This window comes from Dromiciops gliroides, chromosome 4 (assembly GCF_019393635.1).
Source record: "Dromiciops gliroides isolate mDroGli1 chromosome 4, mDroGli1.pri, whole genome shotgun sequence".
NCBI classification, from domain to species: domain Eukaryota; kingdom Metazoa; phylum Chordata; class Mammalia; order Microbiotheria; family Microbiotheriidae; genus Dromiciops; species Dromiciops gliroides.
The window spans coordinates 245,123,126-245,140,466 of NC_057864.1; the positions used below are offsets into that span (position 1 = coordinate 245,123,126).

General features: G+C 41.5%; 1 protein-coding gene across 7 annotated transcripts in view; it reads left to right on the plus strand.

The window, feature by feature from the left end:
• ANKS1A (ankyrin repeat and sterile alpha motif domain containing 1A) overlaps positions 1-17,341 on the plus strand; it is a 233,981-nt gene that overhangs the window by 193,772 nt on the left and 22,868 nt on the right. For 5 of the 7 annotated variants that reach the window (XR_006356327.1, XM_044002069.1, XM_044002068.1 and 2 more), the window contains one exon: positions 8,695-8,801. Coding sequence is in view for 6 of the 7 variants with exons in the window: in XM_044002069.1 (XP_043858004.1) it covers positions 8,695-8,801 (107 nt within the window). In the remaining variant the exon portion in view is untranslated. The other 2 variants (XM_044002074.1, XM_044002072.1) reach the window with 2 other exon arrangements.

Consider the following 17,341-nt stretch of genomic DNA (forward strand, 5'->3'; position numbering starts at 1 on the left):
TTATGAGGCAGCATATCGTAGGAGAGCACTGGGTCGGGGTTCGAATCCGTGTTCTGCTGCTGTGAGAACTTTTACACTTAACCTTCCCAGACCTCAGGTTCTTCCTCTTTCTTCCCTACAAGATGTATAGCTAAATTTATTATAAAATAAATAACTGCCTTGACATGGGAAGCTGAACAGCCCTTCCCTCTAGGCAGTATTAACCTTTCCCAGTAATAAATGACTTTCTTGTCCAAGTTTATCATTTTAATACAAAAGATATTTGTGAATGAGGGAGCAGCACAACTGATTCTTTTACCCTAGTACAATCACTACCATCAGCTTTGGAAATTTAGAGTCTAGTGTTATTGATATTCCCCAAATACCCATTACATGAGGAATTGTAGAAGAACTGTATACTTTACACAATAGATGGGTTCCTAAAAATATGTGTATATATTTAATTTTGGTCAGTCACATCCTTTTCAAGTGTACTATAATAAATGAGCTGGCTATTCGTCATCTCATTCATAAATTTGGATTTTGATATAAATTTGCTAAAAGTTGGCATGTAGCAATGAAATAACCACAAAAACACTTTTACCTGCATGAATCTGGTATGATTATTAGCTCACTATAAGAGTAAGGACTTTGTTTGGCAAATGTAAACCTTCTATTATGGTTAAATATTGAATGAAATGAAAGGCTATGTAGTGTACAGTAAAAGGTACAGTGAACTCAGCCAGGAGACCAGTGGATGTCGACTTTGACCCTTAACCTGTTGGACATTTTGTTTTGTCACTTAATCTCTCCGAGCCTCAATTTTCTTATCTATAAAATTGGAATCATAGATATAAGCACTACCTTACCTACCCCACAGGGTCATTGTGAGACAGGTGCTTGGCCAGCCTCCTGAGTCCTAGAGAAGTGAGTTTTTGACAGCACCAACTTTTGGGGCCACAGAAATGTGATAGAACCTCCTTCCTTAAGCTGTCCCAAAAAGAAGCAATGTCTCTAGCATGATGACTAGCATAAAGGGGTGGGAGTGTATTGCTTCCAGCTCTTTGGGGGGAAAGAAGCCTAGTTAATCAACAAAATGCTAAATCAAGCCCTAATTTGCCAGTTTGGGAGGTGTAAATTCTCATACTGAAAATCTAACATTTGACTCTTGTAAGCTGATCTGAGCTGGCTCTGGCACACCCCATTATATTTAGATTTAAAGCTGACCTTAGACACCTATTGGATATCTGATCCTGAGCAAATTACTTAACCTCTTCAGCCTCAGTTTCTTTTTTTTTTTTTTAAGTGAGGCAATTGGGGTTAAGTGACTTGCCCAGGGTCACACAGCTAGTAAGTGTTAAGTGTCTGAGGCCAGATTTGAACCCAGGTACTCCTGACTCCAGGGCCGGTGCTCTATCCACTGCGCCACCTAGCTGCCCCAGCCTCAGTTTCTTTATCTGTTAAGCGGGGCTGATATTACCTTTTAGTATTTACTTCATAGGCTTATTATGAGGATTAAATGTGATAATGACTATAAAGCACTTTGCAGATCTCCAGGTGCTATATAAATGTCAGCTACTTTTGCATATTTCAGTTTAAAAATTGACTTTAAGTCCTTTATCCAATTGATGATGATACTTGAGTATGTGGAATGCCATTCATGTGTATCTGGACTGTGATTTTATTGGTGTAGGAAATACTAGAGGAAAAACTCTCTATTAGTGCAGAGCAGCAACTCTTGTACAACTTAAAAGTCCTGGGGCTCCCAAGAGGTTCAGTGACTTGCTCAAGATGACAAAGTACATGTCAGAGGTAGAACCTGAACCAAGATCTTCCTAGCTCTGAAGCTGGTTTGATCTGCTATGCCACACTATACCAGACTAATATTGAACTTCCATGGCTATCAGTCAGTCAAGCAGTAAACATTTCATCACCTTTGTTATTCTTTTTACCTGGACATGTGATTTCTTCAGTATAGGGAGCTCCTGGTAGGGGCTCTTTCTGCCGGTAGAGATCAGTTCCTGCTCTGCAACTTGTAGGGTCAGAGAGTTGCTTTTGGCACTGAGAGACCAAGGCTAGTGTGTTAAGAGGTATGTGCTCATACCCAAATTATCCTGACCCCAAGGCCAACTCTCTCTACACTACACCACACCACCTTTCTGTTATTGTTATTATTTCTAAACATTAGAAGCAAAGTCTTCTTTCTTGGGAGTCTTTTTTATTTTCGTTAAATAAAAGACTGTTACTCCTTGAATTGTTTTCCTGGTCTGGTAGAGTTATGTTTATATTTATTTAATAACCAAATTGAGAGTTGTTAAAGGTATTTGGAAAATACATCAGTAACTCTAACTGTGTAGGGAATATGTGCTCACAAATTGTCCATCTAGAAGCTGTTTGGACACTAGGGAAGACTGCACTAAGAGGAAATAGGTAGCAGCCTTGCTTATAGCAGGGATAGTGTCTCTGGTAGTTAATGTGAATTCCTGACTCCATTAAAAGGTATGGAAATCCCTCTTATTGAAAATGGTGAATTGGATGGGGGTGAGTCAAGGTGTTGACCACTGAGTACCATGTATACTAATGCCAAATTCTCCATATGCTGTTATGGGGCCTTGGCAGAGAGTTTGATTGATGGCATAATTAATATGGTATCATAACACCATAGGGAAGAGAGAAGAATTGTGCTTTACTCCAATAAAAGCAAAAATTCCTCTATAAACGAAGGGCTCACTAAAATGGGATAAGTCTCTCAGAGGAGAAAGACTGCTGCTCTATGGGGTTTATTCACATCTAAGAAGTCTACAGTGTCAACTTCCATCTTTGTGGCTTTATTTCTCTATTTGCTTCCTTCACGCTATCATCTTTCAGATTTAGATTCTGGAGTTGTGGTATTGACCTCTCCCTATGGGGCCGCAATGCCTTCTGGTTGTCTTGCAGGGAGATTAGGACTACTGTCACAGAATTTTGGATTTAGAAGCCCAGCTCATACAGGAATCCCTTCTATTGTCTACCTAACAAGTAGCCATCCAGCTTCCACTTGAAGATGTGTTGTGTTTGAAACCCATCACCCCACAGGCCAGGAGTTTCTTCTTATATTAGTCTGAAATCTACCTCTTTAGCTATTTCTATTCCTCCTACCTTTGCTCTCTGGGTCCAAGGAAAAGAAGTCTAATTCCTTTTCCCCCCTTCATGTACCTGGAGATAACTTTGATGTCCCATATGCTAACCCCAAACCTCACCTTTGATGGGCTAAACATTCCCCATTTCCTTCACCCAGTTCATAAATGGCACAGTCCTTTGGTCCTTTCCCTGTTCTAGCATCTATGTTCCAGTTTATTTTTTTTCTAAAATGTGAACTGAGGGGCAGCTAGGTGGCACAGTGGATAAAGCCCTAGCCCTGGATTCAGGAGGACCTGAGTTCAAATCTGGACTCAGACACTTGACACTTACAAGCTGTGTGACCTTGGGCAAGTCACTTAACCTCCATCCACCACCTGGCCCCCCCACCCCCCCGGCCATGTGAACTGAATCTCATCTTTGGTTCATTATTCTTGTTATTTTGAGACAATGAAAGCCTCATACCATTCTTTTTTTTTTTTCCTTTCTTGTGGGGCAATTAGGGTTAAGTGACTTGCCCAGGGTTACACAGCTAATAAGTGTCAAATGTCCAAGGCTGGATTTGAACTCAGGTCCTCCTGAATCCAGGTCTGATGTTTTATCCACTGCACCACCTAGATGCCCCCTAGCCTCATACAATTCTGAATCTAACATGCTATTTTTCTGAAAGATCATTCCTTCTTGTTTGACTGAGCCCTAACCATTAGCAGGTGATATTTCCTCAATCAGATTGCTCCTTTCCTGGGCTAAAATTAAAGCAGTTCCCGTGTGTGTGTGTGTGTGTGTGTGTGTGTGTGTGTGTGTGTGTGTGTGTGTGTGTGTGTGTGTGCACACACAAGTTCACATGCACACTTACATTCACACCACCTTGTTTTGTAATCTCTTCCAGATGCAAAAGCATTTGTTTGTCCTAAGAATAGAAGAGTGTGTTGTGAGGGCAGCTAGGTGGCGCAGTGGATAAAGCACTGGCCCTGGATTCAGGAGGACTTGAGTTCAAATGTGATCTCAGACATTTGACACTATCTGTGTGACCCTGGGCAAGTCACTTAACCCTCATTGCCCCGCAAAAAACCCAAACAAACAAAGAAGAGTGTATTGTGACAGAATGAGCCCTGGATTAGCAGTCAGAGCCCTAGGATCTAATCCTAGATCTGACATTTAGTAGTTGGGATTCATGGACAAGTCACTCTCTCTGGGCTTTAGTTTCCTCATCTGGAAAACAAGTAATTATCCCTTCCCTGTTTATCTCAAAAGCCTTTTTTGAAGATCACATGATTTATGTATGTGTATGCATATGTGTGTGTGTGTGTGTGTGTGTGTGTGTGTGTGTGTATCCTTTACAACTTCAAGCACTGTTTTTTTTGAAGTTGCTGTTTTGTTTTGTTTTTGTTTTTTGTTTTTAGTGAGGCAATTGGGGTTAAGTGACTTGCCCAGGGTCACACAGCTAATAAGTGTTAAGTGTCTGAGGCCGGATTTGAACTCAGGTACTCCTGACTCCAGGGCCAGTGCTCTGTCCACTGTGCCACCTAGCTGCCCTGAAGTTGCTGTTTTTTAATTTTTGAAGCTTTAGCCACAGTTTAGTCAGAGCTATGTTCTACTCTTATCCCCATCCTTTTTTCAGAAGAGGTAACCATGCATGTCCCTGGTCTGTAGTTTGAGGATATCTCAAAGCAAAATTTTACTTCTCAGAGTACTTTTTCATGTACTTTATTAACCAGGAAGTTAGGCAGTACCTCCTGAACCCTTTTTCCAGAGAGATCATGGCTAGAGAATGATTCTCTGATGATATTGCCATCTTTATTGCTCTAACACTTCCTATCCTCAGTTTACAGGACTCTGCACTGAGAATTGACTACTTCATGGATAAGTCTAAGGGAAACAGAGTCTCATTTGAGTACATTTTGGTTGATTTATCCCCTATTTTTTTCTGTACTTACTCTTAACCTTTGCAGATTGGAAAAGTGGTGTTGAGGAAAATGGCTGCTGTAGCATACATAGAGACTCTAGTGTTCTGCATTTAGGTCTCCCAGGCCCCTGTTGTCCTGCTGCTGTTAGAGTGTGGTGGATGTGAGAGTTCAGTGCTTGTTGGCTGTAACTGATATACCAGGAGTCAGCTCTCTTCAGGGCCAGGGAAACAAAGACCCTCACCTCAGGCAGAAGCAGAGGCTTTTTTGATGGGATGAGTGGTGGCAGGGATCCAGCTCAACACTAGCTTTTTGAAGAGTTGAAAGAGAAAGATCTGAGACCTTCATGTTGTCCGACAAAGGAGAGGAGGGTTCATTGGCAGGCTGCCTTTAGCTAATCAATTTGAATCTTGATGTTACATCATGACTATTGCCTGCATCTGATATGCTGAAGGCTAAGCCCTTCCCTTTTGTCTGAGGCAACAGCATTTGCTTTATCACATTTCTTTGGGCTATAGGGTACTCAGGTTGCCAGGATGGAGAAGTCATTATTAGTAGAATCTCTCTCATATTCATTTCCTCACTTTTTTATGTGTTACACCCTCCATCCGTATAAGGAATTCTGCCCCGGCCCCCAGATCCCCAGAAAGCAGTGAATTTAATTTGTCTCACTGGTATAGCTGTAGGCCAGTTGTTTTTAAACCAAATATCCATGCCATTCAAGGAGAGAGAAAATTATTCGTTCAAGCATTTGCTAGACTTGACCTCTTCTCTGAGAGCTGTTTTCTGGCATTTTCTTTTTATTTCTAGATCTGGGTCTTTCTTTTTATTTCTATATTTTCTTCCTCTACTTGAAATCCTGTCTTTAGCAGTTAGTTCACTATCTACGGTTTTCTCTCCTACGGATTACCTCTAAAGTATTCAAGAGTTTGTAATGGTGCAATGCTATGAAGTTGATTTATAAAAAATATGTAATATAGCTCATCTCACCTCAGGTGTATATAGCATTTATTCCCAGCTCCCTTTTGGCTTTTTCTTGGTCCATCTGTTCCCAATTTTGAGTAGCTCCATAACCTCTCTCACATTGTTTTCTGAATTTGATATTTCCATAGGGATAACACTCATTGTGATTTCCTGGTTTTATTGTCTTTTTGTCATTCCCTGTGGCCTGTGGTTCTAAGCAACAAAAGGTACATACATTCCCTAATTTGAGGGAATATTTATCTATATGGTAATTTACTCAGATGAAATGGTACAGCTTTTTTTTTTAACCTTTGCCCAATGCTTACCCCTTCTCTTGTTTCATAAGGCTGTTCTCCCGCTTGTCCCAGGAAACTACTGGCAGGAGCTGCAGGCATCTTCCTTATTCCTCCTAACAGTTCATTTTGGAGTAATCACCGTCTTTTAGCTTTTCATCCTTCAAAGGCAGCAAACTTGCAACCTCTTAGTTTTCACCTTCCTTTGTTGTCTATCACAGAGCAGATAACAGAAATCTGTCATTGCAATTTGATGACTATGATATCTTTCTCCTCTCCTTTCTTGGCAGTTGCAGCTTTTGCTCTGAAGCTGATCCCTGCTGTATTTTACTGGGCTAGGAAGGGGAGGAGGAAAGGGAGGAGGAAGGGGAGGGACAAGCTGCTCCAGAGTGAGAAAGGACCAGGGAGCCAGCAGCAGGCAGCGTGGAGCCCACAGCTCTTAAACAAAGCATTCTACTGCGGCTCTCAACAAGGACACCCATTCTGCTTGATAAAGGACCACAGCTGTGCAGCTGTGTAATTACAAAGCAGAAATGAATCAGCAGAAGGGAAGGCAGATTCCGGGAGCATCCAGGGTTCTGCTGCTTAGCTTCCTGGATCTCAGCTTTCCCCAGTGAGGGACTAGGCACACCCCCAGGCTCCGCATCTTCCATCACTGCTGTGTGCATCAGAGAGATCACCTAGATCACAAGAGCTCTGGCTACCGTCTGTTCAGCAGGAGACAAATGAAGAGAGGGCAGAAGGTTGTTGTGAAGGTTTTTGTCTCCAGGCTTCCTTGGCTCATCAAGCAAGTTGGCAGTGTCCTGACTCTGGGAGGTAGAAAGTGCCCTGAAGTGGCAGGAATGGCTCTTGGCATCCTGAGAGTTCATCGGAGGTGATGATGGTTTTGTAGTTAGCTCATTTTTCCTCTTCGATTTCTTCTTTTCCATTTCTATTGACACCTGCCTTTGGAAGCCAGATGCATTAAACAGGCTAAGAAGCAGGTGGATGCCTGTACATTTGTCACCACAGATCCTTCAAGGACTACCAGGAAAGTGTGAACTTTTTTTCTTCCTTGTTCTATTTACTTCTCCTGTTGTAGAAGAAGAGAGTAGCCCGTGACTGTCTTCTCTTGTCAGTTCATTTCCATAGGAGAAAGGACAAGATCTGGGAACTCTGTGTAGACACCCTGAGGAGAGAGTTGTTTTCTTTTATCTCTAAGCCAAAAAGATCCGCTGCCGGCCATCAATAGACTTGAGCTACCACCTACCAGCAGACAACCATTCTCCCTTCTTTTCCCTTTCTTTCTCTTCCCTTAATCTGATTGTTTTTAGGAAAGAACCAAATCTACCTCTTCTCTTGAGCTCCTTTTCTGTCTGCTTGGGGTCAATCATAGCATCAGCTGTACTTAGAGAAAGAAAATGAAGCTGGGGAAAGTCCATGCCCTAGAGAGTACCCCGGCAATGTAGATAGGGAGATAGCATGGACAGTGCTCTGTTGCTCTCTCCAGTTCTTGTGAGATGTTCCATTTGCCAGTAACCAAAATCTAGGTGTTGAATCGGGTTCTCACCCCAGTTAGCTGAGCAACCGGTTGGGATGCTGTGCTGCGGGCACAGTGGTTCCACACCTGAACCAGGATCTATGAGCCCCAGCCTTTTGCTGTGCTATACTAAATAACAGGAAGAGGTGGTAGCCATGGTTTGCTTATTTCGGGACTGCTGGGGGAAAAAAAGTAAAATTTTTGTTGCTCCCACTGCCCTTTTCTGTGTGCTGCTTGACTTGCATGTGCTGGGCTTCCTACAAATAGCTGATCACTAGCCCAGGAGTGGCTGTGGCTGCTGCTGCTTCCTCTCTGAGCCCTGGCTATGTATCTGTGTCCCTCCGCTGCATGAAGATGTCTTTTCTTTCATGACTGATTTGTGCTGCAAGGTTACAGGACTTGTCCCTGGCCCACAGGACAGGGTGGTGCTTCAGAAGTGGTGTGAATAAGGGGACTTGGCTTATGGGCTAGTAGCAGCTTCTCTCTCTCACCTTGAGCTCCTGCAGGGACTGACTGTCCGGAATGCCTCGGGGCGAATGCCGGCCCCTCCCTGATGAGACAAAGAGTTGACTGACTTGAGCCACCACTCGGGGGTTGGATTTCCCCCCTGATGTGTTTACAGGAAAGCCCAGAAATCTGTGCATGTGTCACTGCAGTCCCAGCCACAGTTCTGGCCTTTGGGGGTTGGCTGTAACACCCCTTTTAGAGGGATAGTGTGTATAAAGCCACAGAAGCTCTGCCCCCATGGTCCAGAAGAGGAGTTTTGGGTTTGATGCTCTGTTGCACCCTTGTCCATAGTTTGGCTGCTTGATAGTAATGACTATGATGTGGCAATGCCATCTGTCTTCCTCTGAGTGCCGCTGCTACCGCCTTAATGGTTTTTCCCTTTTCAAGCGTCTGCCGATTCCTCTCTCGTCAGGTTCACGGATGTTGGAGCAGAGTGTTGGGGAGTGGCTGGAGTCAGTTGGTTTGCAGCAGTACGAAAGCAAGTTGCTTCTGAATGGCTTTGATGATGTTCGCTTCTTGGTGAGTCCTCTCCTTTGCAGGAGTTCTTTAAGGATGAGAATTCTACTTGAATGAAACATCCCTCCCTATCCCCCAATTCCTCCCTCCATTCCTTCTATCTAATGTCTGTTTGCCTTTTGGCAAAAGAAATAGGCACAAAGCAGGTGCTTAATAAATATTTATTGACTGACTTTTTAAAAAATAGTAAATAGAATCATATTCCAGGCAAAGCAAACTGATATTTTAGACATTTGGGTGTCATTTCTCCATGCTCTCTGTTCCCTTCCCCTTATTCCAAAAGCATTGGACTCTGTGTCATTGGACTGTCTGCCAGTGTCTTCTCAAGAGGACATTTCCTAACCATTATTTTGGTCCTGGCTTCCCATGTTGAGCCTCAAGTTCTTAAGGTGGACTCCAGCTGTTTGCAGTTAGCTTGCCCCAAGTCAGTATCAGAAGTTCTGCTGCTACTTGGAAGGGGTGGAAGGAGTGAGCACTCCATCTGCAAAAACTCCAAACTCTGCCTTGTCTAAGTTGGATGTGTCATTCTCCCTGAAATAGGGCAGGACTTTTTAGCTCTTTATTTTACCAGGGACATTCAAACATCTGCTAAATACCAGGTCTAATTTGCCAGCCCTTGTAAAGTCACATATTGGAAGAGGTAGTTGTTCTAATACTTACTAATAATGCACTACTCCCTTTCATTTCTGTACCCTTCTCTTACCAAAAGACTTGGATAATGTTCCAAATTGCAGAAGGTGCCAAAAGTTTTGTCATCCACTTTTGAGACCGGGAAACTGAGACCCAAGATGAGAAAGTGATTTGCCTATGGCCACATAGTACATTTTTAAAAATTATTATTATTATTATTATTATAGTACCTACTTGTGCACATACTCGCTTAAAGCATGTTGCGTCAGTGTACCATTAAAGTGTATGGAAGTGTGGTGTGGATCTACTTCCAGACATAGGTGATGGAGTGGCCCTTTACCCCACCCCCAATTCAGAACAGGTTGTTGTTGTTCAGTCATTTTGGTTGTGTCTGACTCTCCATAACCCCATTTGGGGTTTTCTTGGCAAAGAGACTGGAGTAGTTTGCCATTTCCTTCTCCAGTGAATTAAAGCAATCAGAGGTTAAGTAACTTGCCCAGAGTCACACAGCTAGTAAGTATCTGAGGCCACATTTGAACCCAGGTCTTCCTGACTCCAGGCCCACTGCTCTATTTACTAAGCCATCTAGCTGCTTCCTAGACAAACAGATTGTGACTTGCCCAAGGTCACACAGCTAGTAAGTGTTTGCGGCCAGATTTGAACTCGAGTCTTCCCAACCCCAGTGAAAGTTGAGTGTCAGAATGGAGAGAGCATCGAGCTTCAGGTCAGAAAGACTTGAGTTCATTTACAGCCTCAGACACTTCCCTGGGCAAGTTACTTAACCCCTGTATTCGTTTTCTCCACTGTATAATGGGGATAATAATAGCACCTACTTCCCGAGTTATTGTAAGAATCAGATGAGATAATATTCTTAAAGCACTCAACACAGGGCTTGGTGGACAGGAGATACCATACAGATGTTTCGTCTCTTATTGTTCCTTCCTTAGTCTAGAATCTAAGTCTCCCAGTTTTCTTTCAACTAGATCTCAGTAGAAGCAACAAGCTTCAGTCTTAGTCCCTTTAACCATTTGTGCTAATTAAGAGGTAAAAAGCAGTTCTTCACTTTTAACCACTGGGAGTAAAATCCTGGCATTCATTAGAGCATGGGGTACTCATGCCCTGTTCTTCTACTCTAGAGGAACCCCAAGAAGATTCCTGAGATGGTATCCTTACTGTTACCACAACCAAATTGCTAGGGCTCTCAGAGTAATGTGGCACATTTTCTTCTTCCTTGGGTGCCCAAAGTCTATATCACCAATAGTACCAACCTCGTGTTAATAATGCCTCCTTGTTGTTTACATATTGCTTTATAATTTTTCAAAGTTCTTATGCATTATTATTAGCTAAGGGTATGAGGTGAGCCCCCCAAAGCCTTTTGGAATCTTTCCCACTTCCTGTTTTGCTGATCACCACACTTCCAGAAATCTTTGAGAATATAATCATATACATAGTCATATGTCATTGCCCAAAGCTACCCAGCTTCTATTTATGAGGTACCTGGGAACAATGCTCAGAATTGGGCTTTACCATTGTGTTTTTGTAAATTTCAATCCGGAAACCAGATTAAAATGACTAGAAATGAGTGCATCTGCCATCGTTCCTGTCCCCCTGGGCAGCTTGACCCAGTGAGCTGACATGATGCTTCCTAGAGGATCCCATAAGACCTACTTAGTTTAAATGATCTAACCCAAGATTTTGCTTTTAGGGCAAGCTGGGGAATATGAGATCAAACTTTTGTTTTCAGGGTCAGCTCTGGATAGAGTTGGAAGCTAAGTATGCAGGACTTTATTTTAAACTTTTTTTAAAAAATGTTTTAAATTTATTTTTTAACATTTTAAAATTTTTGAATTCCGAATTCATTCCCCCACTTATTGAGAAGGTAAGCTATATGATATCCATTATACATGTGAAGTCATGTAAAACATATTTCAATATTAGTCATGTTTCTCCCCCACCCTACCCCCCCCAAAAAAAAAAAAAAAGAAAGTGAAAAACTATGCTTCAATCTGCACTCAGAGTTCATCAGTTCTCTTGGGAGGTAGTTAACATTTTCATCATGAGTTCTTTGGAATTGTCATGATCAGAGTAGCTAAGCCTTTCAAGGTTGATTTTTTTTTTTTCCATAACAATCACGTAGCACAACTTTTTCAGCCATTCTCCAGTTAAGGGGTATCCCCTCAATTTCCAGTTCTTTGCCATCACAAAAAGAACTGCTATAAATATTTTTGTACATAGAGGGTCCTTTCCCCTTTTCTTTGATCTCTTTGGAGTACAAAACTAGTCATAATATTGCTGGGTCACAGGGATGCTCAATTTTATAGCCCTTTGGGCATGGTTCCAATTGCTCCTGGGAATGGTTGGACCAATTCACAACTTCACCAATGGTGCATTGGCCTACTTGTTTTTCCACTATTATCCCCTCCAATATTTGTCATTTTCCTTTTCTGTTGGCCAATCTGATAGGTGTCTGGTGGTACCTCAAAATTGTTGTAATTTACATTTCTGTAATTATTAGTGATTTAGAGCATTTTTTTCATATGATTGTTAATAGCTTTTATTTCTTCTTCTGAAAACTGCCTGTTTATGTTCCTTGACCATCTATTAATTGAGGAATAGTTCTTATTTTTATAAAATTGGCTCAGTGCCCTATATATTTGAGAAATGAGACCTTTCAGAGAAACCTGAAGAAAAAAAATTTTTAAATAAATGACTCAAGATGGCCAGCCATTACTTCTGTGGCCTCTGTTTGAAACTATGACAAAGGACCTGCCACCGTCTATAGATAGATCATAGAAGGTGGAGAAGGGAGGAATGAGAGAAAGGCAAGGGGAAGGAAGGAGGGAGGGAGGAAACAAAGTACAAAGGGGTGCTGGAAAACAGTGCAGAACAGGAAGAGTTGGCATGGAGACTTGGACCCCAAAGAAGATAAGGCTCTCTTATTAGAGCTGGGAACTCAAGAATAAATTCAAATTTCTAGTCAACTGGAGATAATAAGTGCTTAGAAATGTCCCATACTTTTCCACACAAGTGGACGAGGAAGGTCAGCATACAACTCAACTGTGTAGAGCTCCACCTTGCTGAGGAATCAGTGAGCTCTCTTTCTTTGACTGCTCTTTAGATATAACCAGACCTTCTGCCTCTCTGGGCCTTGGATTAACTTATTTATTTATTTGAAAAACATTAATTATCTAGTATATGCAGAAAACTGAGCTAGATACTCAGTAAGATACAAGTTTAGATAAGACATAGTACCTATCTTATTTATTGTCTTATAGCCATTGAAGTTAGGTTGTGACTTATAGCCCCAGTCACTGTGCATCTCTTTATCAGAGGCTAAGAATTTAGGAAACCTAAACTGACTTGTCTTCCCTTTCTTACTCATTCCAAAATGGTTGCCATTCCTAAATCACAAATAAATCATATTCCCTAACATCATTCCACATATTCCTAAGGCAGGGAAGGTGAATCAAAGTTCACAGTTAGCTTGCTTTTCCTTAATGGTCTGGACTGATGCTATTTTTTTAATTACTTTTTTAAAGAGTCAGCTAACTTCCAACTTTTCTCCTCACTTTTCTCTGACAATGGGACCTTCAACTGGATTATTCGGTTGTGTTTGTTAAGGCAGACACATTACATGTGTTTGTTTTCTAATTCTGAATGAGCAGTAAACTTTAATATTGCTGGTAGATGTATGAGTATGTTTTTAGTGTTACGCCTACTTCTCCAACAGCTTAGAGTTATAGGAGTCATTGTTACTAACTTGATCTTGATAGACTAGTTCAACAGAGTGCTTCCTTAGGGGGCTACCTTTGTAAGTAGAATAGATGCAAGAATTAATTCTGATTATGGCCTTGTTGAATGTTGCTCCAAGTATCTTAGTAGCCTTGCAAAGTACTGTGGATAATTGCATGTAAATTGCCCAATGGGCTATAAGGCTAATTAAATTTTAGTAACTAGAAAAGAAAGAGAAAAATCAAGAAAGAAGTGTTTTGACTATTGAGACATTCCCTTATTACCTATACTACAATTTGCATATGATTATCCATGGCCCATTCCTGTGTAGTTCAGTTTTCATTATGCTAAAAATGTTTCCCTCTATATTGAAATTATCGGATTCTCATTTGTAAAATGCATACATAGTGTATCCCAGGAAGATGTACTAGATATTCCAGATGTACTACAATCTGTCTAATATCTAGAGATGGATAAGGCGTTCCATCATCTTGATTCAGATGTAACATTTCCCTATTAAAGCATCCAGCTAGTTTACATTATATGGGGTTCATCAGCAGGCAAGCATACCTTATAATGGTTGCTTTATTTTGGCTTGGAAAATCCTATGTAGTTTTTCTGATATAGGAAGTTTGAGGTGATGTTCCACAATAAAGCTTCTTTGAAGAGGTTCCACTGTGGTTCCCAAGGACACTTAATGGTCACTTCTTTTCTACTTTAGTTGCTTGGACTTGTGACCCTGAGGTGCTCTATCAGCACAAATTCAGGTGCTGAGGATACTGGCTGTGTTCACACTTGACATATTGACATCCTGAAAACCCCAGGGCTAAACAGATGTAAATAAGCACAGATTAAATGCTTAATGGATATTTGTTAAATTGAACACAAAATACTCCTGATGCCCATGAAGCAACTCTAATAACAATAGTTCAAGTTTATATCAATATTTATGTTTTAACAAAGTAGGTTTTTTACAACATTATGAGGTAGGGAGTGCAAATGTTACTGTTTCGCATTTTACAGGTGAGGAAACTGAAGCCCAGATAGGTCAAATGACATGTCTGTTAGTAGTTACACGGCTCTCAGAGAGAACTCAAGCCCTGGCCTTCTGATTCCAAGATCAGCATTCTCTCTATGGGCAAAATTTGTTGGAGTTTAGAATCTGGATTTTCGTGTCAACTCCTTGGTGTTTCCCGGGTCATGCCTATATTTGCTTTTTGTTCCCAAATGAGTTAAGGATCGCCCTACATTCCCTAGGTTTTAAATAAGTGCTGACCCTCTGAAGCTGCAAGGGAGACCTGGCTACTCTTAAATTCTCTGATGTTATGTGAGGCAGCTGACAGATTTTGCTATCACTTCCTCCCACCCAGGAGTAACTTACATATTCCAGTCATAGGATCATAAATATAAAGCTGGAAAAGAACATTTTTTCAGATAAGAAAACTGAGGCCCAGAAAAGTCCAGAGCCCACATAGGAAAGTAAATTGCTTAGGTAGAATTTGAACCCGGGTCCTCTGATTCTATTTCCAGCATTTTTTTTTCCCACTGGACTATGATGCATTTCTGGACAGGAAAGCACTTAAACACACACCATTTGCTAATGGTGCCATTAATAACTGACTGACATTTGCGGTTATGTCAGTGAAGCATTTGGGAACCTCCCAGATCAATACTCTCCTCCTCTTTATAGCAAAAGCTTTCCTTCCTCCTTGTGTTGTAGCCAGTAAACTTCCTTAGCCCACATATGGCAGTCTTATCTTTGTGTCCTCAATTGGTACTGGCTAAACCTGTCATGGATAAATGAAAAGCATTTATTTAGGGCTTACTCTGTGTCAAGCACTGTGCTAGATGATGGGGATACAAATAGAAAATATAAAACAATTCTTCCTCTCAAAGGAGTTCGCTCTCTAATTGGGGAAGGAAATACATGTAGGAGGAAAGCTCAGCTACAGGGTAGGTAGCAAGGACCAGGAACTCCTTGGTTACATTGGGGTGTCTGCCCCACAGGAGTAACCAATCACACTATCAGAAGAGGGAGTGAACCTGCTGGTCAGCATGGACAGATTCTGGTTTTCTCTAGCAAGGGTGGCGATGGCGGAGAGGACAGGAGCATTGGCAGGAAGATTACAGATGATCTCTGGGGCAAGAGGAGGGGGAAATGGGATCCCACTAGGCACCACTTCTGACTGAGGTACTCTGTGCTCCCTGGGATGGGATCTGGATGTCACATCAGTGGAGATAGGGGGAAGTAGAATCCTGAAAATAATCCCCCAAACAACTGTTGTCATAGTGGCACAGGGGAGCATCACTAGACATTTATGGAAAATGTCCCAGTGTTGGCTAGGAAGTCAGTCCCTACATACATAATTTAATTAGTTGCCTTGAACATGGAAAGAGATTTGCTAAAAGTCAATTTCTCAGTCATCAAGGAGCAGTAAAGGAAGCTTCATAATGGAGTCACGATATGACCTCGGATCTTTTCCACTTTCTAGTGTGATTTTGGTCAGTCAGCCTCTTATGGGCCTCAGTTTCCTCATATGTAAAATGGTAAAGTGAGATTAAATGATTTCTAAGACCCTATGAGGCAATAAAGTTTGACTGACAGGTTAGCTTGGGAACCTACAACCTTCTGGCTTTTCTTGAAGGTGTTTTTCTGTATTAAGGGAGGTGTTTGCTGACTGAGAAGAAAGCTAAATCATAGGGAAGAGGGGCTTTTTTTCTGGATGTCTTTTAGGACTTGTGGATGAATTCGGCCTGCCTGAGCTCTTATCACCAACAAATTGGCAGAATGAAGGATCTGACAGGAAGTGATTTGGCCTCTAGAGCTTCACAAAAACCTCTCCAGCAGCCTCCTTTGGATGAAACAATACCTTGAAGATGACAGTATCTTTATGAACAGATTTAGCCAATTTCATATTTTGCCACAGACCTAGCCCACATAGGAACATTCCTGGGAAGAAAAAGGGAGAACTCATTTTAATCTGTGTGGAAGGTAGTAACCATGAGGCTTTGTAGCCCAAAAGACTCTCCCCAAGAATATTAGTGCTTATCAGAGTATATATGAACACTCACTCTGCCAGGCATTCAGAGAAATGGTGACTGAGAATCTGTGTTCTCTTCAAGGAGCTTACCCTGTAGTTAAAGAGGAAAGGCAAAAAAGGTATGGCAAATAATGTGTAAAATGCTGTGTCAGTAATTACACTAGGAGTTTAGAAAAGGGGAGATGAGTGAATGCTGGGAATGGCTATGGATGACTTCATGGGCCTAACCAGTAAGGAAAATTTGAGCTGGATCTTAGTAGATGGTTAAGGATGGATAGGGAGGGGGGAAGGGCATCCCTCTAGCTTCCAGCTCTGCACTGTAACAAGAAGAGCAAAACAACAAGACGTTGTTTTGTACACATGGGTCTTTTCCCTCTTTCTTTGATCTCTTTGGGTTATGGGCCTACTACTGCTATTGCTGACAGTGATTGGGGCAGGGGTGAAGATAATTCCAAATTGCTTTCCAGAATGACTGGGCCACTTCATACCTTAACCAGCAATGCATTTTAGTTTGCATTTTTCATGTGATTGGCAATTTGGGGCATTTTTTTCATATGGTTGTCGGTTGCTTGGATTTCTTGGTTTGAGATTCATGTCCTTTGACCATTTATTTATTGGGGAATGGCTATCATTCTTATGTATTTGAATCAGTTCCCTATGTACCTGTATATGAGATCTTTATCAGAGTAATTTGTTGAAAAGATTTTTCCCCCAGCTAACTAGTTCCTTTCTGATTTTAACTGCACTGATTTTATGCAAAATCTTTTACATTTTATGTAATCAAAATCGATACCCAGTACTTTCCAAACAGTTGGTTCCCCCATCACATGCTGTAAGTGAAGTGATTTTCTGAAATCTGCTAAGGGTTGTTCTAAAAATTCTTGGTGTTACCTCTTCCATAGGAGTGGATGTTCCTAGAGGCATTGAAGCTTCCATATACTAGCTAGAATCATGGACAATGAGATCTCCAGAAGCCTTACCATATGATTCTCAATGGGTGCTGCTATGCCCCCTAATATTACTAGATTGAGATAGCTTTAGAAGTTTATATACCAACACAACTGCTAGGGACAGAGAAATGGAAAAGTGGAGATGAAGGAGAGTATTAGCTCTATAATAGTCTTTCTCAGAAATAACAGA